The sequence below is a fragment of the Lynx canadensis genome, chromosome D1, assembly GCF_007474595.2.
Source record: "Lynx canadensis isolate LIC74 chromosome D1, mLynCan4.pri.v2, whole genome shotgun sequence".
NCBI classification, from domain to species: Eukaryota; Metazoa; Chordata; class Mammalia; order Carnivora; family Felidae; genus Lynx; species Lynx canadensis.
In genome coordinates this window covers 43,768,340-43,792,501 of record NC_044312.2, presented here as the reverse complement: position 1 = coordinate 43,792,501, position 24,162 = coordinate 43,768,340, and the positions used below count along the sequence as shown (strand labels likewise).

Genomic DNA, 24,162 nt, shown 5'->3' with positions numbered 1-24,162 from the left:
TAGTTGCAGAGCAAAAGTATTTTGATATTAGAGATACAGAAAAATCTGTTGGTAGAATTAAAATGGAAATGGACTGCAATTCTAGAAGAAAAAAGCAATCAGCTAAACCCTCTGGTTATTTTAACTACCTTCTCCACAAATATGAAGGCCGATGTCAAAGGAATATGAAAAAACAAAATCTTGGGGTGCCTTGATGGCTCAGTCAGTTAAGCGTCTGACTCTTGCTTTTGGCTCAGGTCATTATCTCACAGTTCGTGAGTTCGAGGCCCACATTGGGCTCTGTGCTGGCAGAGAGGAACGTGCTTGAAGTTCTCTTTCTCTTTCTTTCTCTCCCCCTCCCCACCTTTTTTTAAACATTAAAAAAAATCATGCTTGTCTTGTACAAGGAAAAAAAATTAAAACAAAAAAACAAGCTCACATTAGTAAGTCAGAAGATGAAGACATATAGCACAATGCATATACAACTAGAGCAAATAAGTGAACAAGAACCTTAATAAATGGCAGAAAAAAGAGAAGCATAAAAATCCTGTACTTGACATATATCCTTCCACAAGAGTCCCTTGAGCTTTTCTCAACTATACCAACATTAATCTTTTTTATTATTCCTACTTTATGTGGAATTAAATTATCCACATTCTAGAGCTTATTTCTCTGAGAAGAATTATACAGCTTTATACAAGCAATGAGCTGAGAAATGAGACAGCTCCCTCAATGCAACTTGTTGTAGACGAGGAAGCTAAAAACCAGACAGGCGGACTGACCAACCCAAGGTCACATGGCTAGTAAGAGGCAAAGAGATTAAAGAACAAAGCAAACTCCTCAAAATTCAGTCCAGTGTTCCTTCCGCTGCCTTACTATTCCTTTCCCTCATTCTTGGGAGAGAAAATGCTGGTGTATTCCCTTTTCTCTCCTCCTCCCTTTCTTGCTTTCTTCTTAAGAGTTACAAAATGAAGGAAAAGGGCAGCAGTGTCATATACAGTCTGTATATACGTAGACAAGTGGTACTTTTAACATCATAAGGTCTGAAGGTAGTCAGTGCACTATTATATGAAGGTAATTTATTTAGTGGATCCTTTTATTTCCAGAGGAAACATAGTGATAAAAGTATGTTTCTTTAAAACTCATTATTCTGGGTCCTACTTGTTAAACATACTTGTTAAAAAAAAAAATTCAAAAGCAGCTTTTGAAAGAACTGCAAACAGACTTCTTGGCCTCTTAATACATCAGTGAATCAATGTCTATAACTAGCCTTCTTAAAAAACATAAATTCCCTTCCGTTGCCACAGAGGCTAAACTACAATAAAAATTGACAAGGGAAAAATAAAAGAACAGAGGTTCAGGGGAAAGCAAATAAGAGAGGCATTTTTGGATAAACACATTATTGCTACTAAGCTTTCCACAATCCACTTCTTAAGGAAAATGTTATATTTTCATTTGTCACAGCAAATGCACTTTTGTAACAATGTTGGCATTCAACAAAAGAAACACCTCAAAGTGATCAAGACTCAGCTTGATACTAATTCAGTTCCTGCTTTCTGCACAAACTCTGAATACCCACTGGGTACATATTCTATAAGGAACAGGCAATTTTATCCAAGATCCAAAGAAACTGGAGGTTTTCTTTTATGTTTTTATGAAGTTCTAACCTAAAACCCTGGGCTAACAAAATTAATGGCATGCAATATGTGGTCTTTTCAAGCTTATAAAAACCAACTACACAGTGAGGGTCTTCTCTTTTCTTAAATACAGGAGCTCCTGGCCAAAGAACAAGCCTATAAAATGGATTAGGGAAGAGCAACAAGCAAATACACGAATCTGCTTCCTTTGTTATGTTGTTTCATTGGACAAACTTCTGGTTTTCTTTTTACATATGCATTCCCAATGTCAGTATTTTGCATCCTTAACAGCAACAAATATTATCAATAAAAAAACTGTTAACTGATAGAATAACTATAATACTGTATTTTACCTAATAAACATTTATTTGAATACTATTACTATCTTCTATGTTCACATAATTTATCCCTTTTTGAGATTCTTATTAAATTGAAGGGGCTCTTTTATTTTTTTTAACGTTTATTTATTTTTGAGAAAGAGAGAGAACGCAAGCAGAGGAGGGCAGAGAGAAAGGGAGACACAGAATCGGGAGCAGGCTCCAGGCTCAGAGCTGTCAGCACAGAGCTCAATGTGGGGCTCAAGCGCACAAACCATGAGATCATGACCTGGGCTAAAGTCGGAAGCCTAACTGACTGAGCCACCCAGGCACTCCAGGGCTCTTCTTATTTTTAATGTTTATTTGTTTTTGAAAGAGAGAGAGAGACAGAGTGTGAGCAGGTCCAGGCTCTCAGCTGTCAGCACAGAGCCTGATGTGGGGCTCAAACTCACGAGCTGTGAGATCATGACCTGAGCCGAAGTTGGACGCTCAACCTACTGAGCCACCCAGGTGCCCCAGGGAATCTTTATATATTGATCAATACATACGTATGATATATGTTTATACCATATATATGTATTGATGCTCTTTATATATTTATAGATAGATAAAATTCTGTCCAATTCTATTTTCTGTTTTGATGGAATTTTTATATTTTTACATAGTGTAACCTACTTAGTTTGCTCTGTGTATTCTTCTAGATAGAAAGTCCTTTTTTGCTGATTATTAATTTCTATTTTCTTCTGATTCCTTTACAGATTAACTTTTTTACGTTACAATATTTAATATATTTGGAATTAATTTTGGGTCATCTAAAGTAAAGATTTAATTTTTTTAAATAGTTAAGTGATAATTGTTTTAGCTATTTACAAACTGATACTTCACATTGACTTATGGACCTTCCTTTATCTATGATACATACTTTCACATAGTTAAGGGCCTGTTTCTAGGATATCTTTTCTCTTTTGTTAAAAGATTTCTTGTCATTTTTGTTCTAGTAACAGAGATTAAACTAGGTCAACATTATAGGAGGAAGTGTGGTAAATTAGCACAAGCTTTAGCATACAATGAGCCTGAGTTCAAATCTCAACTGATCCACTTAATAGCTTCACGTTTCTAAGTACATCTTTTTAGCCTTATAAATTCTTAGCTTGTTTGTAAAGTTTATTTCACTTTATAGCACGTTTTAATAGGGCCAGTGTTACTTTGTTACTCGAAATGTTCTAGATTTTTAAATTTATTTTTAATTATTTTCTTCTGATTTTTCAAATAAGCACTAATACTGTTTTTGACTTTGAATTTTGATTTATTTACTCATTTTTATTTTAGAAAGAGAGAGTGTGTGTGGGGGGGAGGGAGAGAGGGGGGAGAGAGGGGGGGAGAGAGAGAGAGAGAGAGAGAGAATGAATGAATGAGTCTGACGTGGAGCCAGACTTGGGAGCTCAATCATGGGAAGGTGACCTGTGCCAAAATCAAGAGTGGAATGCACAATGGACTGAGCCACCCAGGTGCCCCTGAATTTTTATTTTAACTGAAATTATATTAAGCCTGTAATTTACCTTGGGGAGAATTAACAGTTTTAAATATTCAGACTTTATAGCTAGAAACAGCATGTCCCTCTGAACTATTCTATCCTTAAAAAAAAAAAAAATCCTTCATTTTCTTAATATTGCTTGTTTCTCAATTCTCATTGAAGTTATATCAGTGTTTTTTCCCTCTGTGCATTCTTTTTAGTATGGTAAAAATAATAAATACAAAATTAATGTCTTTGATAGGCTTAGGGAATTTTTTTGTTAGAGGACTGCTTACAAAGGCTAACTTCTCCAGCTAAATACATAAGCAAACAAATATAATATGTAATCATTACAACTAAAAACCTCTGTTGGAGGGGTGCGTGGGTGGCTCAGTAGGTTATGTGTCCAACTCTTGATTTTGGCTCAGGTCATGATCTCACAGTTTCTAAGTTTGAGCCCCATGTTGGGCTCTGTGCTGACAGAGTGGAGCCTGCTTGGGATTCTCTCTCTCCCACTCTCTCTCTGCTTCTCCCCTGTTCATTCTCTCTCTCTCTCTCTCTCTCTCTCTCTCTCTCTCTCAAAATAAATAAACATTAAAAAAAATTTAACCTCTTTTTGAAAGTTAATGTGGAAAATGTTGCCTTTTGTTCCCACTCTGTGGAAAAAGCAAGAATAAGAAGACTTATTCGTGTAAATAAAGAAAAAGAGAAGAAAAGAGAAAAGCAAAGCAAAACAAAGAAAAGCAAAGCAAAGCAAAGAAAAGAAAAGAAAAAAGAAAAAATCCCCAAGCTATTGGTTTGGATCTTGGCTCTGATTTTCTTTTCTTCTATGCTCACTGCCAGCCTTGAAAGTCTGCATGGTTGAGTACACTATCTCAACCAGATCAGACACGATATTCAAACTGCCATTGAACAGTCCACCATTCCAGCATCAACAAAAGATTTTTCACTATTACTGTGAAAGTAGAAAGTCAGAGAACTATGTCATAAATGAGAAGGAGTTGGGAGACAAAAGGATGACAAATCACGTGACTATTCCTTAAAGGACAGTCTCACTCTTAAAACACATTTTATTTGTTCTAATTAGAGGCATAGCTTTCTACTAGGTATTGTCACTAAAAATACTGGAATATGCAAAGTTTTTTACATAGATCTTCTCTTCTTTCCCTTCTTCCCTAATTGTGTTGACAGCTGCACCCCAAGACATTTTACTAGTTTCTCAGTACAATGCCAACAAAAAATACGATCACCTCCTATTTTTAAGCTCTTCATCATACTACATACAGCAGACAGTTTTAACTCTACTGTCTATTTAGTTTGGCACATTTGGGGGGGGTTCTCTAGCATTTCATGTCCATTATTTGTCACCTCCAAATTTTCTAAAAATCTTACTTCACGCAAGGATTTAATTTTACCATTCTATTTACATCTGTTAATGATACCTCACCCTCCTCCTCTGTTAGACTTGAAAAATCATAAGAGCAGTAGCATTTTCACCAGACACTATTCCCCATATTCCCTAACTCAGTTTCCTTTGAATGCACAGAAGATAAGCACCTTCCTTTGGTATTAACATACTTAAAGTCTTTGGTGTGTTCATTTGGAAGACATTTAAGAACTTTATCTGGATTGTTACAATCCATCAAGTTACAATTTTGCCTTAAAAATTATAGTATGTGTAGAGAACAGGAACTACATCCATCTAGAATCTTTACAAAGTGCTTTGCAAGTGCATCAAACAAACGAATACTTAAAAATGTTCCTCATGATAATGATAATGGCACAAAATTCTTGACTTTTTGGCTTCTTGTAAATTAGCTAATCCAATAACACTAGACTAACTTGGCAAAATGGCATACATGTTCTTGGCTGCCCAGTACATTACTGTCATATTTTTAACATTCTTAAGAAATTATATTATCAAGAAAACTCCTCACTATTCTTATTTTCTTTCATATTATAGTATAAAATCAAGCAGAAAATAGTAGATAACAGAAAGTCCAAACTTCTCTTAGAAACAAAACAGTTCATACTAAAAACATAATAATTCAGGCAAACAAACCACTTTGCTATAACAACTCTATTTCCAGGTCCAGAAATTGTAGAATTTGCTTATATTCAGGAATTAAAAGTCACAATTTTTATTGGCTAGAAAACAAAAATTTTGCATTTTACTCTGTCTTTGAGGTTGTAAAATGACTGCAGTAGAATAAAACTTAATGAGTAGTGAACTCCAATCATTTACTGAGCGGTCTCAACATATTCTGTGGCATTATAAGTGAGCTGTCATCTACTAAAGAATGACAGCACAGATTTCATGTTCATAAACTGAGAAACCAAAGGGAAAATAATTTATACTCTCTTCTGAGAGCAGATGGGCATTTAAATTATAATATAAATTACTCATTTCCCTGATAGAAAATTTTCCTTGATTTCTGAGGCTATGGAATGTGAAATTTAACCCCAGTTTATATTTATTGAATTATCTATTATATTATAATAGCAAATGCGTTATATCAAATGCCATCAAATTAACTAATTAATTGTCCTCAATGATTTCCACATAGACTCACATCAGACCAGAATTAGTGTTCCCTTATACATGTAATATATACATTAAGACATAATATGTTAATCCTCATCCTGACCCAGACTCACCTAGATAAATACACAAAGAATTGCATATGTATTTGCTACTTATCTCCTACGAATCACAGGCCAGACCACACTATAAATTCAGTCACTCTCAGAGATCTGGGAGAATTTAGAAATAGGAAGAATTTAGAAATAAGCCTATTTGCTATATGCTTCTTTTTGCACACTAATTTTCTCAATTTACTGGTCTCTAATATACTCAGTAATTCACAGCAATCTATACCATCCCCAAACTTCTCCCCTGCATTTTCCCAATAAGTTTTATAAAGTTGGCAGTAATCCCATAGTTGTTGTTCTCCCATAGGTATTGTTTGGCCCTATTAAATTGGACACCATAGATCATTCCCTCAATAGAACTTTTTATCTCCTCAGCTTCCTAGACAATATTACAAATCTTCAATTTGGTGTCTTTGCTTCTAACCTGGTCTTTCTTCTTTTCAATCTGTATAATACCAGCAAGATGATCCATATAAAGTGCAAATTTTACTTTAGTTCCTATTTAAAGCCCTTCAAATTTTCACCAACATCTTTAGGGAAAAAAAGACCAAACTTCTCAGCAGTTCCTACAAGCTCCTCCATGACATGGCTTTTGCATACCATCCCAGCTTGGCCTCGCAAACCCATGACATTTTCCTCACATTTCATGATAGTTCACACCTCTGAGCCATTATTCAAGCTATCTCCTTCCCTGGAATAATCTCCTACCATGGACAAATCCTGTTTACCCTGACACTGCTTGGCCCAGAAAGCCTCCTAAATCCCCCTCCCAGAAGCATCTGTACCCTCCATTTTGGGGGAGTACAGCATTACACTTTGTTTATGTATTTGACTCCTGTGCCTAATAGGTTGGGGGTGTTTGTAAAGCAGGGGATATGCCTGCCTGCCTCCTTGCTTGCTTTTCTCCTTCCTCTCTTCATTCCTTTTCCTAACAAATAATTACATGTACCACGAACAACCATTTTAATAGGCCTTTGAATATAATGGTAAACATAAAAAAAATACAGCCCCCTACCCTAAAAAGGTTTAGTCTATTGGAGGAAACTCACTACACCAATGATAACACTTTGAATATATAGTTATCAACAGAGATAACTGCTCTTAAAGAAAGAAATATAGCATGGGGCGCCTGGGTGGCTCAGTCAGTTAAGCATCTGACTTCCGCTCAGGTCATGATCTCGCGATACCTTAGTTCAAGCCCCACATCGGGCTCTGGGCTGACAGCTCAGAGCCTGGAGCCTGCTTTGGATTCTGTCTCTGCCCCTTCCCCACTCATGCTCTGTCTCACTGTCTCTCAAAAATAAATAAATGTTTAAAAAAAAATTTAAGAAGGAAAGAAATATAGCAGCCTATAACAAACACCTAAAATTGAGGTGTCTAGAATGCTTCTCAGAAGAAGACTCTTGAGCTGTGGTCTAAAGATCCCAGGTACATGTATGGGTAGGGGTGAGCAGGATGCTGAAGAGTACTGTAAACATATGGATCAGGACAGACATGGGGTGGGAGGAAACAAGCAAAATAAAAGGAACCAAAAGACCAGTGCTGCTATAGTGTAAAGAAGAAGAAACAAATTGAATCAAGATGAGAGGTAGGTCAGGGCCAGAGCAGGGAGCCCTTCTAGGCCACTATGAGGATTTTTTTATCTTTATCCTAGGAACAATGGGAAGCTATTAAAGTGATTGAAGAGAAGTGATTTAATGTGATTCAGGCTTTGAAGTTTCTTTGGCTGCACTGCAGAGAATGAATTGGAGGTGACAGTTGTAGCGAATTCAATCAGAAGTGGACCAACGCTGGTAAAATCCAACACCACCATCTCCCTACCTGCTCAGTAGCTAATCTGAAGACCAGCTATCCTGGGGAAAAAACTCACAATTATTCTAAGTTGTCTCACTTAAATTTTGGACCACATATCTTAGTAGGCCTATTGGCATATCTCAGAAGGGCTACCATGCTTCATTCATCAATTTACTTCCTCCTCCTCAAAATTCAACATATCTTCCCACATCCTCAGTCTCAGTGATAAGCTTACTATTTTTTCACCAAGGAAACAGAAGAAACCAGAAGAGAAATCCCACACTTCCCAATCCAAGCCTACCAATCCATTGGTAGCCATGCTCTGGAACCATCTTCTCTGTCTTCCAATCTGTTATGAAGCATGAACTGCCTAGATGCCTTATCTACGGTCAATTCCTCCACTTGCACATTGAAATCCAATTTCTGTGAAATGCATTAAAAGGCCCTTGTGGACTCTGCTCTTTCCCTCTACTTCATTCTCATTACTCATTGTTCCCCGAAGTATGTAAACATATTACAATAGTTCACATTAAATATGTGTGTGTGTGTGTGTACCTGTATTTATGTTGTAATGTGCTCTCACATCTGCCTTGTCTCTATATCCTCCTTCCTTCAGCTACTGACTTATTTCTTTATTTCATTTATATCAAAACTCCTTAGAATTTGTCCAGTAGTGTTTTGGCAAATACTTAACAGGCAAGTCTTTAAAAACATTTCTTAAACCCTTATTTTATGATGTCTGTCAATTTCTGTGGAATAAATACACTGTGGATGATTTTAAAGCTGTCAAACATGACCTCACTTAACAAAGTTGGAAGAGAAGCATTCAATGACCCAATGAACTCATAGGAGCTGCCCCCAACATATCTCTGGATTTGTCTATATGGACCATCTCTACTTCTCTTGCTATCTCTTGAGCCTACTTCAGACAGACTTCTGTTCCCAATACTTCATTAAAAACACAGCTCCCAGTGTCTTTATTCAGCCCTCACTCTACTCCACTTCTCAGTAGCATTTGTTTCAATTGATCAATGCTTTTTTCTTTCTTTCTTTTCTTTTCTTTTTTTTTTTTTTTTTTTTTTTTTAATATTGCCCTATTCTGTCCAGGATTCAAACTCTCCCTCTTTCCTCAGTGGCCATTCCTTCTTTGTCACTTTTGCTGGACTCTACATGTTAAAAAAGTCTCAGGGCTCTGTTATAGTTCTTCTCTATTTATACACGTTTCCTTGTTTTTAAGTTACTTATTTTGAGAGAGAGTGAGAGAGAGCACGCAAGCAGGGGAGGGGCAGTGAGAGTGAGAGAGAGCACGCAAGCAGGGGAGGGGCAGTGAGAGAGGGAGAGAGAATCCCAAGTAGACTCCATGCTGTTGGTACAGAGCCTGATGCAAGGTTTGATCTCACAAACCATAAAGTCAAGACCTGAGCTGAAATCAAGTGTTGGATGGTTAACCAACGGAGCCACGCAGGCTCCCCTCTACACACCTTAAAGTAGTTACTCTTGACAGGACAGTGCCACCTCGTAGGAGTAGTTTTGAGAATTTGGGGAGGTAATTTGGATCTCACAATGATGATCAGTGGTTACTAAAATTTAGAGGGTAGGGATCAGAGACATTAGACATCAGGAATTGTCTCGCTTCCTGCATGCTTTTCATGACTTGCTAGACATTCACGTAAATGAAAAACTCATTTATAAAGATAAAAAATGCAAAGGTTTTGTATGACCTAAATATGTGCCAAAACTCCCAACACTGCAACCACCCTGTACACTGAAGTAATATTGTAAATTATTGTGACTACTAGAATTTAACCAAAAGAAGTTCACTATTTTGTAAAATCACACCATAAAGAAAACAGTGCTCATAGTATTTCAGTTGTATTGGGATTCTATATTTAGAAGTGTCTTATTCATGATCATTTTATATGTGGTTTAAGTCACCTATTTCATTATGACTTCTAATATAGTCATGCTTGAAAATTTAAATATGAAATGTAAATCATTTACTATAAATGACTTTATCTTAATAGCTCCTTTATACTAAGGTTAGGACATTATATTGGTTTTTGTAAGTTATTTGTGTACATAATATCTGTAATTGCATTTTAAGAATGTAAAGCAGGCATATAAAATGTACATAAATTCTATAAAAGATATACTAATGTAATGGTATACAGTGCAAATACATACAATGTCGATATATAATATATACAATGTAAAATTCAACGTTACTTTTTGAAAGTCTAAGAGGCATCTCAAATTTAAAATGTACAAAACTGAATTTGAATGTCCACTCTTGTGCCTCTGATATGCTGCAATGTTCTTTATCTCAATACACAGAAGCACTGTCCACTTACCTATTGATACTAAATACCTTAAATTGTCTTTGATTCCTAACTCTTGTTACATCCCACCTCCAGTCCCTCAACAACAGCTGTGAGATACCCTCAGAATCCACCCACTCTTCATGACCCAATCACCATCATCCTACGCATACCAGCACCTTCTCTTGTCTAGACAGCAGCAAGAGCTTCTGTCTTAACTCATCTTCTAATTCCCACTGTTGTCTACCCCTATCATATTCTCTATACAGCAGCCACAGTTACCATTTTAAAATGTGAGTCAGACCCAAATCAAAATCCTCCAATGATTTTCTATAACATTTATAATAAAATTGAAGTTTATAAGAGCCTACCATATCCAGTCCATGGGTATTCTCTGATTTTATTTCCTACAACATTCCAGTTTTAACTGGTCCTTGAATACAAACATTGGACTGCCTCAGGGTTTTACATGTCCTCTTATCTTCCCCACTATTACTTCTCCAGATTCAGAGTTCTGTTCAAAAAGGCTTCGCTGACCTCCAAATCCAACCAAAACCAAGAATGATTTAAGTGAACTCTTCACGATTTAAGTGAAAGGAATTTAATGCAGGGAACTAATGACTTAGGCGAAGGAAGTACTGAAGCTAAATCAAAAACAATGGACAAATCCAGAAAGTAGAAAGAAGCTACTACCATCCATGAAGGCTAATGGGACCCTAAGCTGCCAGAACCTGTAAACCAGCACCATATGGCAGAAGATAAAACCACTACTGAATCATCTCTAAAATGATGATACATTCCCCACCCCAATAAAAAGTTTGACCTGTTTTCTGCAATGCTCTGAAGCCCCACTTTTTCTTCCTTCTCCCTAAACTCAATCATTTAAAATAAATAAATAAATAAATAAATAAATAACCTTAGCCTGATAACCACTAGGTAGTATGTATTAAAACTAAATGGATGATGATTCAGATTTAGATTTCAAAACCATACCTTTTTTCTCAGTCACATAAAAATGCACTGGATGTTATATGTAAGTGATGAATCACTGGGTTCTACTCCTGAAACCAATACTACACTGTATGTTAACTAACTTGAATTTAAATAAATAAATTTTAAAAACTACAAGGTTTCCTATAGTCTATAGTGTCAAATCCCCTGCTCACTTCTCTGATCTATTTTCTATTACGCACCCCTTCACTGTCTCTATTCCAGACCTACTGGCCTCCTTGCTGTTCCTTGAATATCCAAACTTATTACCACCTCAGGGACTTTGTACTTTCTCTTTGCGTACTCTAAATACACTTCTTCCTGAAATCCACTTGACTTATTCCCTCATCTCCTTGCATGTAACTAAACACCCCATCTAAAACAGCACTCCTACCCTTCATCATTCTTACTCTCTTACCTTTATTTTTCTTCATAGCATTATCACTATCTAACATATTATACATTGATTTGGTTTTTTGTTTACTGGAGATCTCTACTGACTAGAATATAATCCTTATAAGTGCAGATACCTTATCTGTGTTGGTCAATTCTGTATCTCCGGACACAGTGCAGTGTCTGGTATCCAGTAGGTGTTTATATTTCATTATCAGCCAAAGTAACAGATAGTCTAAATGTTATTTTCCACAAATGACTAACCACTGTAATTTGCTAGTCATATCAACAACAAAAAGAGTATTTCTAGTCACTCCTTTGCAGGTACAGCAATTGATAATTCATACTTATTTTGGGCTTGAACTAAAGTTTACACTGTGTGAATATGCACTATGTAAGATCCATGATATTTCATATGTGCAAGTATGATCTGTGCTGTTCAAAAAGGTCAGTTTACTCAAACTTATTTGGAATCTAGTTTTTTGGGGGCATGTTCTCTAAAATAGTATTGGTATTCAATAGGAGTATTTTTAATTTTTTGCTTTTCTTACAGCAATTAAAAGCCTGTGATACATATAGTGTAAGGTGGATACCACAGTTGTTCAAAATCCATTCTTTTAATAAAATAAAAACATTATTATAATTCATACAGTCATAATCTGACTTATAAAGAACTCCCCAAATGAAAAAAAAATACTTTTAATACATCACACATATTGTTTTAATCTTTTCATAAACAATCAGCTAGATGAAGTATAAAACATGTCTAGAGAGAATTATCACCTCTTTCTCTGGCCTAATCTTTAACTAAAACTGTAAGGTTACTTGTTCTGTGAGTATCAATGTATTATGTAATCAAGGCAAATTCATGATGTCACATGGCCTTGTTTTCCTACTTTTATTCTTCAAAGTCAACCATATCTTCTGACTGTAGCAAGATTTTTCAATAGACAATATGGAAATGAATACCCAAGATTCAAGGAAAAGCTGTTCTGTGATACATACAATAAGCCCTCTGTTGCATATTTATCCACTTGTCAATCCATTAATTACTGAATGGAAAAATGACAAAATTTTCAGATTAATTGGAATGCAGATATTATGTATAAAAAGGTTTTGTAGTAAAACTTAAACCTCTCTAGAGTAAGTTGCTATCTAGGCCATTAAAATACCCAGTAGTTTAACATGATCTCAGACATTATTCAATAGTAATGACATCTAATGCAAAAAGTAACAAAACAATTTTGGATAGTCAGAATGGTAATCAAGCCAACAGGCAATCTGTAACCATGCATTTGAAATTGGAAAGCATGACTTATTCTAGAAAAGCAACAAAATGTTAAGTCAAAGATAAATCCACTTGAGTAATTCACTCTACCCCCTCTATTCCCATCATTTAAAGAAAAAACCTGAAATGTGTTTAAGAGGTTTGAAGAGTCTTCCAAACTTAATGAGTTCTTCCCACACTTCAGAAGTACAACAGAGACCTGGTTAAAATAAAAAGCTAGTTGGGGTGCCTGGGTGACTCAGATGGTTGAGCATCTGATGATTTCAGTTCAGGTCATGATTGTAGGGTCATGGGATTGAGCCCCGTATCAGATTGCATGCTGAGTGTGGAGCTTGTTTATGATTCTCTCCCCCTCTGCCCCTCCTCCACTCACGTACATGTTCTCTCTCCTTCTCTCTCTAAAATGTAAATAAATAAATAAATAAATAAATAAATAATAAAAAGCCAGACTTGTCCTGTGCTATGTAGCCGCTTTGATTGCTTCTTAGGGGTTCTATGCATGAATGCTTGACATTTTTTTTCCAAGTTAACAAATATTTAAAATCAACAACCAAGAAGGTCTATTAATTGAAAAGCATATGACTGGAACTAAACTCTGAATAGAATGATCTGTTTTCTCTCTCAATGGCACAGTACATAAAATAGGAAGATAAAATTAAAACTATTAAGTGTTCCTAATAGAAAAGATTGAAATAAATGATGAGATAATCATTTATTCTAATGAGCTACTGACAATAGAAAATAACTTTATAAAGAAACTCAACAACAATAGCCAGTAATAATCTATCATGAAGTTTCTCCTTACCATGATAAATTCAATTATATCTTCAATGTGTTGCCCTTCAGTTTTGGAATTTAAGTGATTACCATTCGTTACTGAAGCTAATTCTTACTTTATTGGGATTCTTACCAGAGAAGAACTTTGCTCTTTCTTTATTTGTCAAACGGGTGAAAAACAGCTGCGATTATATCCACTAGTTCTGGGCTTATCATGAGAATTACTATTTTCATACTACACCAGCATTTTTCTTTTCTTTTCCTTTCTTTTCTTTTCTTTTACACCAGTGTTTTTCTAATATGGGGCTACCATGATATTCTCTTGAATGCAATAAAATAAACTTCATCTATTTTTTATTTAAATTTTAGTTAACATACAGTGCAATATTTGTTACAGGAATAGAATTTAGTGATTCATCACTTACATACACCACCCAGTGTTCATCACTAGTACCTTCCTTAGTGCCCATCACCCATCCTCCACCCACCTTCCTCCATCAAACCTCAATTTGTTTTCTATATTTAAGAGTCTCTTATGGTTTCTCCCTCCCTCCCTCCCTCTCTCCCTTCCTCTCTCTCTTTCTTTTTGTCCTTCCCTTACCCTGTGTTCATCTGTTTTATTTCTTATATTCCACATATGAGTGAAATCACATGGTATTTGTCTTTCTCTGATTGACTTATTTCACTTGGTATAATACATGGATGGAGCTAGACTGTATTAAACTATACTTAAGCCTGATGTTTCACAGTTCCATAGGTCATTACTGCTCAAAGCTCTTTTGATTAATTTCATTGTTTTCCCATTAAATACTATGTTGTATATTTTCTCCATTTTCATTAAGTCTCCAATTCCAAGCTGGCTACCTGTTCTATAGACAAAGAATTTATGCACATTATGATTTTTTAACTGTATAAGCTCTTTCAACTGTCCTTCCTAAAATATCCCTTTCTTATTACACAATATCTTGTTCTTTACTGATTTTTCCAGAAATTAGTCCCCCCTTTCCAATGCTAATTTCCCAAACCTGTGCTTTTAAAACCACTCCTTCGAGTCCTGTACCCATTCCCACCCCTCCCCACTGACTCTTCTCTGTTTTCTAGTCTTTCCTTGATTCTAACCCATCCAACTGGCAAATTATTAAATACTATTTTTGTTATGATGCTCTAAATCTTTCAAACATTCTCTAGCACCTCTAAGTTATTTTAATATCTTGTTAAGGCATTCAAAATCTTTACCAAGCTGACTCTAAATGGATATTCCATAGTATTCCCCAGAACGAAATCTTTGCTTCTGCTAAGCTGATTGACACACCTTTCTCAAATATGGTTTACTCATTACCTTCTCTGATTTTTGACAATGCTGTGAATTTTACTTAAATGACCTACTTCACTTGTGTGATTTTTCAAGGTTTGGCTCAAATACTATCTTCTCTGTAAAGCTCCTATAACCCTAGATTACACTGAATCTACCTTTTGCTGATTCCCTGTAGTTTTCACAAACCAACTCCTAGTTTAGCATTCTATTCGAAAATATTTTTATTTCTACTTGCATTCATGTTTATACCTACATCCTTTCCCTTGAGCAACCAAACTAAACAACTAGCCAATAAGCTAATATATACTGAGCACTCACTTGTCAGTTACTCTGTTGAACCAAGGGAATAGACGAATGAATAATGTTTCTTTTTATTTACTCAGAACTCTTAATACAATGCATCTCTCAGATAACACAAAAGTTTTTATTGAATAAATAACATATCATCCATCAATAGACTTGCTATTAAAAATGACCATTATTCCAAAGATGCTGTGGAATTGCTATGTACACATAGGTAATACCACAAAAAGATCATGTAAGAACTGAAACATAATTTATGTGATCTCAATCGCAGGTGTTGATTATTTTGAGAGTAAAACAAACCATTAATTTTAAAATCATGTTTTCTAAAACATGAATTTCATTGTTCCTTCTATTGCCAGTGCATCTGACAAGTAGGCAGAAACCAATGATTTGCAGAGAAAACAATACATTATTAACAATTATTGATATCCAAGGTATTTGAATTGCAAAAATTCATCCTACAAAAAGAAAATGTGAATGTCAAAACTGAATAAGCAAAGAAAGAAAACAAAACCACAGCCTGAGAACATATACACATCTAGATATGTTGGTAGTTCTATTACTTAAACACATGCAAACTATTATATGACCCATTATTTTCAAAGCATGTATCTTAAAACTCTATATTCTACATACCTGTCCAGTCTCCTACTATTTTGAGGTGGACACCAAATGTTGCTTTGGTTTTAGTAGGACACTAAAAAAAAAATAAATAAAATAAAATAGTAGAATCAATTCTGATTAACAGTTATGTATGACCAAACTATGATTTAATTACAACTTTCATTCTCATAGCAAATTCCCCAAGTCAATAGAAAATAGGAAGGAATGAACTGAAAATCCATATAGATCCTCATTAGTTAAAAAAGAGCAACATCAACCAGTTAATAAGACAATATATCTTTCTCTAAAAGCTCCTAAGTATTTAGACAAAAAAGGTAAAATATGCATAGTCTAAAACTGTTAGGATATCACATCTAAAGACAAATATTGCCAAATACTTTTGGAATTAAAATATTTCAGAGGACATGGCTTTTAACCACAAAGGAAGAAATGGAGACTGATTGTAATGTCTTTTTCTCCCCAGATATTATTATACACTTTACATCTTAACAAATTTCAGGAACAAAGAAAAGAAATATTTCTCAATGTGACCTAAATTTTCCATGTCCAACAAGGAAACTCCTACTGAGAGAGTTGTATTTCACTCCCTCCCTTAATTCTCAGAAGAAATAAATCTGGAGTGAACTGGCAAGGGTATCTGGGAAGGAGAATGAGCCATGGGTACTGGAAGTAAGAAAAGTATCCATGGCCTCATGTTCAGGAAATACAGAAAACACCCACATGGTACTTTTTGGCTCACAATAAGAAAATGCAGAATCTCCTTTTATTTTTCAGAACCCCAAACACTTATCCATAACCCCAAGATTCAAAAATTGTAACAGTACGTTTTTTCATAATTCACTGGGTGACACTATCTAACTTGAATTTATGGGAGATAATGATGGGAGGCTAATACTTCTGTATAAAAATTCGTATATAAGTGTTTCCTACATAAATATCCATTTGTTTAAGAATGTTACCCCATATCCTGCTAGAGATCTTATGTAATATATGAAATATACATACCTTTTAAAATCTACAAAATTCTGAATTCTGAAAACACATCTAACCTGAGAGTTATGGATAAGAACTTTATATACATTATTATTTTTAACTGTATGATATATGCTCTTTCAACTGTCCTACCTCCTAAAACATCCCTTTATTACCACACAATACCTGTCCTTTCCTGATTTTTACAGAAATTAGTTCCCCTTTCCAACACTAACTTCTCAAACCTGTGACTACCAAGCTTCCCTTGAATACCATGTACCAAGGGCAGGGCTAAGTGCTTTATTTCCAAAATCTCACAATAACCCTGGTGAGCTGTCCTTTATATTGAAGGAAACTGAATTAACTGAGACTTAAAAATATTAACTTGCCCAGTCATACAACTAGTAAGAAGACAAGACAGAATTTGGACCCATGTCTGTCTGACTACATAGTTCTTAACTATGGCAAGTCGCTCTCTCCACTAAGGTAAGCATGAGAGATCAAATGGAGTAGGAGGGAGAAAAGTATTTGTTGAAGATTACAAGAATCATGTACAACAATAAGAATGAAGTAGAAATATGGGCCAAAATCAAAGCACCAATGTGGTTCGGTGGGTCCTGAGATAGACAAGGGGTTGCAAATAGAGCAAGTCCAATACCCTCAAATTCACTTTGTCAATCAACTAATGTAGGTCACACTGGGGTGCTAGAAGGACAGGAAATAAGGGAAGATAAACACACCACGGAGATACGTAAAGAACTCCACAGTCAAAAAGGTAGCTTGGAAACCAGTGAAAACACTAAAATAAAAAGGTAGGTATTACTCATTTGGTCATAGCAAATCATAAACTAATAAAAAGTATGTGATCAAGTTCAGGATTGGGAAATAACGTAACACGGAATTTTCAAACTACTGCTCTGCAATCAGTGTTTTTTTTTTTTATTTTTCTTAATGTTTTTATTCATTTTCGAGAGACAGAGAGATACAGAGTGCTAACGGAAGAGGGGCAGAGAGAGAGGGAGACACTGAATCTGCAATCAGTGTTTTTAATGGAATCATTGTTAGCACTATAAAAATTTAAAAAAAAAACACTTATAAAATACTTAATTATTTATACTATTAAAATTATAATATTTCATTTATAATTGTGACTTTAATATTTATTTCATTTTTATTCTGATTTTTAATAATTCTGAGATCAGTTTTATAACTAGTAAATCTTAATGATCATACCTTTAGTAAGATGATGTGATCTGTAAAAACCGCTCATAATTTTTGTAATGTTTATTCATTCTTGAGAGAGAGAGAGAGAGAGAGAGAGAGAGAGAGAGAGAATGAGTGGGGGAGGGGCAAAGGGAGCAGAGGACAAAGGATCCAGAGCAGGCTCTGCACTGACAGCAGTGAGCCTGATATGGGGCTCAAACTCACAAACCAGGAGATCATGACCTGAGCTGAAGTCAACCAACTGAGCCACCCAGGCACCACCATTGTTCTCACTTCCTGCTACTTAAGGCTGGCCAGAGCCTCAATGCAGTAAAAGTTGTAGCTCCCAGAAAGCAAAAACCTAAGCTACCAATCTGTCCACATGTCACTTGATGATTCCCTCATTGTGAACTACATCTTAGGTTAAAAAAAGATCTAAGTCAAGGAGGCATCAGAATAGAGAGCAAAAAAGGTTAGTTTTGGTAAGTCTGAGTGTGCATTTGATTTAATCTCATTCTCTAAAGGAAAACATATAACTTGCCAAATATTCATATCTCTATTCCATCTTTCAGTGTAAACATTGCAAAAGATAACTGCATGTGGTGTTTAACACCCCCTCAGGTCCTGTAGGAGCCTATAAACCTCCCTCATGTGATGCCAGCCAAATGCATCAGTATAGTTTTTAAGGTTGATCTGATTTCAAACAGATAAAACATAGTACGGTTTCTTTCAAAGTCTGGGAAAGATGCCTTTATGTTACTGATACTTGCTCAAACTAGCTAGGTATAAGAATACAGGATTTAACATTGTCTTTGTCCAATCATATCGCCTCACATTTGAAGGGGGCCTGCACAGATTAACACACAGAATGACTTCAGCATGTGTGGTTTGAAACAATGACTGGAGATCTTAGAATCACATTCTAGCAGCTTTGCACAAATAATGTTCAGATTCACTAATGTAGCTAAAAACATAGTGTAGTGATTCTTTAATGTCTCCTCACTATCTTTTTTATTTTTTTATGTTTTTATTCAAATTCCAGTTAGAATAATATTAGCTTCAGGTGTACGATGCACTGATTGAACACTTCCATACAACACCCAGTGCTCATCACAACAGGTGCACTTCTTAATCCCCATCACCTATTTAACTCATCCCACAATGTTTGTTCTCTATAGTTAAGAGTCTATTTCTTGGTTTGTCTCTCTCTTTTTTTCCCCCTTTGTTTGTTTGTTTTGTTTCTTAAATTCCACATATGTGTGAAGTATGTTATTTGTCTTTTTCTGACTCATTTCATTTAGCATTATACTCTTTAGCTCCATCCATGTCATTGCAAATGGCAAGATTTCATTATTTTTTATGGCTGAGTAATATTCCATTGTGCATATATAACAAACTGGAGAGCAACATGCAAAAGAATGAAACTGGACCACGTTCTTACACCTTAAACGAAAATAAATTCAGAATGGATTAAAGATCTGAATGTAAGACCTGAAAGCATAAAAATCCTAGAGGAGAACACAGAGAGTAACCTTTTTGACAACGGCCATGACAACTTCTTCCTAGATAAGCCTCTTCACTATCTTTTTAATAGCGTTTAGAAAACTTCTCAACAGGATGAAATAGTAAAGTACAGATATCCATGGCTCTCTGACTTTCCTAGAAGCCTAATAAGGAAATATACTTATGACAAGTTTTCGGTTTAAAAAGTTACAGGATAATACACATACTTAAGTTCACATTATTAATATAAAAAAAGATATGAATTTTTATATATATATATAGAAATAAGTTGAAGAGAATACATAACATGGCATTAGGAATGTTAACTTCTGGGAAGTAAAACTGAAGACAGAAAAGAGAATTCATTACATACATATCTCCCTTTTAAGATTATTATTAGCCTTTATAATGTTTATAATTTTAAATATTTTAAAAGTTTAAAATGTAAGCAATAATATATTACTGAGTCTCAACTTAGTCTCATTTAATTTTTTTTAATATTTATTTATTTTTTGAGAGAGAGAGAGAGCGAGCGAGCAGGGAGGGGCAGGGAGAGAGGAAGACACAGAATCCGAAGCAGGCCCCAGGCTCTGCGCTGTCAGCATAGAGCCCGATGCAGGGCTCGAACTCATGAACCATGAGATCATGACCTGAGCCAAAGTTGGACGCTCAACTGACTAAGCCACCCAGGCACCCCATCCGGTTATATTAATTCTATATAAGTAATCAAACCTAAGAGGTGGATAGAGTGAATGTGATAAACATCTCCAGGACTATAAATTTCAATAATCTTAAGCCATTTTTTTATATTAAAGCATTTGCTAACCATCAAATATAATGGGATAAAAAGATTTAAACCTAGAAATATTTTGGCAAAATTTCTGAATGTGAAGGAAAATTATGTAAGCTTTCAGAATGGAAAACATAAACAAGTCGCTTCCAAAGAAATAAAAAGAACTCAGATTGGTATCACATTTGGCTACTACCAACCATTCCAAGCTTGATGATAAAAGGGGCATTGTCTTCAAAGTTCAGACTTAAATCATCTTTTTTTTTTTAAGTTTCCTTATTTTAAGAGAGAGAACACACATGTAGGAGTGGGGGAGCAGCAGAGAGAGAGGGAGAGAGAGAATCCAAAGCAGGCTCCGTGCTGTCAGTGCAAAGCCTGATGTGGGGCTCAAACCCACAAGCTGTGAGATTATGACCTAAGCTGAAGTCAGACGCTTAACTGACTGAGCCACCCGGATGCCCCTCAACTTAGTCTCATTTAAGTTTCCTAGATGAAGACAAAGAGTATGGCTTATGTTGACTATAATATATACACCAGAATACACAACACGTACTTTAAGGGTAAGAAAATAAAGTGACAGAATTTGTAAGAACAGATCTGGAAGAGTTTCTATTTTGATATCCTTGAGTAAAAATGTTTTCCTTCAAATTATTTGTACATTATGGCATTGAGTTTTAAAAGTACTCAAATGACTAATAATTTTATAACAGCCCCACAAAAATATAAACAGATATTATGTAATCATCTTACATTTAAGAACTAAATGTAAAAATGATGTCACTGCACAATGATTTATTCAACATGGGAAAGAAATTTAAAAGCCACAATGTGTTTGTTTTTAAATCAAGAGCCTTGCAATAAAAAATAAAAATGATTCTAAAGTGGATGTTACTATATTAAGAACTAAATTTTCAATGTAACAAATTTGTTAAACCACAGAAAACCATCACAGAACAGAATGTGTCAGATCTTATTTTTAGTCCCTTCTTCCAAAGCTCTAGTTTCTACCCCTGTTAGACGTTCCCACCTGAAATTCACTCTAAATGTAATACATGTAAAAACCCCAGTATCTTCCCATATTGCCTTCTTTTCTGATTCCTTTATGTCCAAACATAGAACCCATGCCCTTATCAGAATAGGGGCTCAAATATCAGAGGAATATCATGTGTATCTCTTCCTGCCAACATTCAATCAATTTTTAAGTCCTTCACAATAATCTTACCAAAGAAAATGTATGATTATAGCAATCTCCTATTGATTAACCTTTTGTGTCCTCCTAAGGAAAAACACCCACATTCTTTCTTTCCTAGAGTCTATAGCCAACCACATCTGCTCCAAATTCTTTCCAACTTTATATTGCAAGTTCCTCTTTGACCACTCTAATCCAGCAAAGACAACATGGATCAGCTAATATATTTCCCTGCCCGTCACTTTCCCACTTACTAGCCTCCATTCCTACTTCTCATATTGAACACTAGCAATTCGTTAAGACCCATCTCAAATGCTACCACTTTCATGAAGAAATCCTAATTTTCCCTGCCATGAAAATTCCTCACTTCCCTGACCCCCGCTAAATTATTTGACTTCTATGCCCTTTATTATGGTCCATCTCTTTAACTGTATGTAATTTTTTTCTCTGTATGAGTATACATTTGCAATGTCTTGAGATCAAGGCCTATTTCTAAGTCATTACTGTATATCCATAGCATATTTTCCATAGTGGGTATACATTCAAATATCAATTCAGTGAAGTATTGGAGAATTAACCTGAGAATGAATAAGGACTTCAATAATGGGCAATTCTTCTATAATTTATTCATACATTCAACAAATGAGTCCAAAGTGTTCCAGAGACTATACTAGGAGCTCATGCAATTTCACAAATAAGGATTGTCTAAAAGTAAGAGAAGAGATAATGAGCCAGGAGCACAGAACTCATTACAATTAATGCAACATGTGACTCCAAACATTTTGACAAATACAACATCTTAATGTCTCTTTGTTAACTTGAAGAAAAAAATTAGTGTTTACTTGCATACTTGCATGAAAAAATATACTCAATCTTAAAACAGACAGATCCTGGAAAAGTATGTACATGAAATGTTTATGAACTGTGATGGAATGTATGTATTTATCTCAACTTTCATAAAAACAAAACATTAACATGACAGTTGAGGGATATAAAAACACAAACTAAAACAGCAAAGATAAGATGGGGTGTGATAACAACAATGGAGAGGTATCAACAAAATCTGTAATGGAGAAATGTGGATGACATGGTGGCTGGGGAATAGACTGAAAGAAACAGATGAAACTGAAACCCCACTACCTTCATAAGTGGGGTCACCTTGAGAAGTAAGCCCACGTTTCGCTCACAGAAGACCTCAGAGCAATAGACCTCAGAGCAAAAGAAGAAGCCCACCTTTTGCTCACAGAAGACCTCAGCTTATGATTAAAAACAAGAGAAAGAGAAACTGTTCTTATCTGTATGTGAAATAATCTGACCCCTACAATCATGTTACCCTTCCACAAACCCAAAGACAATCGGAGGTGGGACAAAAGGGGCTCTAGATGCAGGAATAACCCACACAGTGGAAAGTAGGGCTGATATTTGCTACTTTTATGATTACCCCAGCAAATATTTAATGAATGCACACTAAATGCCATCTCAAATTTACATTCCAAAACTAAGCTCTACAAATGCTCATCAGGATTTGCTCTCTCCATGGTCTTCCCTATCTCAATGCAGCCCCAGCTGCTCAGACCAAACACTGTGAAGATAACCTTGACTCTTCTATTGCACATTCCATACCCAATCTATCAAGAAATCCTCTTAGATCGGGGTGCATGGGTGGATCAGTCAGTTAAGCATCCGACTTCGGCCCAGGTCATGATCTCACAGTTTGTGGGTTCAAGCCCTGAGTTGGGCTCTGTGCTAATAACAGCTCAGAAACTGGAGCCTGCTTCAGATTCTATGTCTCCCTTTCTCTCCCTGTCCCTCCCTGACTCGTACTCTGTCTCTGACTCTCAAAAATAAACAAACATAAAAAAAAAAAAAAAAAAAAAAGAAATCCAGTTAGCTCTAACTTGAAATATACTCAGAATATGACCACTTCTCACTACTTCCACTGTCACCACCCTCATCCAAACAATCATCATACCTCAACCAGATGTCCACAACAGCCTCTTAACTGGTCTTCCCACTTCTGTTCATTTCCCTTCATCTACTCTTAGCACAGCAGCAAGAGTAATCCTATGAAAAAGTAAGTCTGATCATGCTCTTCCACTACTCAGAAGCCTCCAATGGCCCTTCCTCACTCTAAGTAAAATCCAGAATCTTTACAATGTCCTATAAACCCTACATAAGCTGACTCCTCGTGACTTATCTGATATTATCTCCTACCATCCTTCCTTTTTCTTACTGTGTTCTAGCCACACTGACCTCCTCTCTTCCATGCACACACTTGGGCACGCACATATACACACTTACAAGTCAACTGGCATTAAGTATAACTCATGGTGAAAACTGGCTGATTTTGAGCAGAGAAATGACATGATCTGATTTGCATTTTAAAATAATCACTCCGGGGGCGCCTGGGTGGCTTGGTCGGTTAAGCGTCCGACTTCGGCTCAGGTCATGATCTCACGGTCCATGAGTTCGAGCCCCGCGTCGGGCTCTGTGCTGACAGCTCAGAGCCTGGAGCCTGTTTCAGATTCTGTGACTCCCTCTCTCTCTGCCCCTCCCCTGTTCATGCTCTGTCTCTCTCTGTCTCAAAAATAAATAAACGTTT

The 24,162-nt window shown here is 35.8% G+C and overlaps 1 protein-coding gene across 3 annotated transcripts in view; it reads right to left on the bottom strand.

The window, feature by feature from the left end:
- Nucleotides 1-24,162, bottom strand: part of NOX4 (NADPH oxidase 4) — a 165,705-nt gene that overhangs the window by 60,903 nt on the left and 80,640 nt on the right. For all 3 annotated transcript variants that reach the window (XM_030333009.1, XM_030333010.1, XM_030333011.1), the window contains one exon: nucleotides 15,916-15,976. In XM_030333009.1, the coding sequence (XP_030188869.1) occupies nucleotides 15,916-15,976 (61 nt within the window). The remainder of the gene's footprint in view (nucleotides 1-15,915; nucleotides 15,977-24,162) is intronic.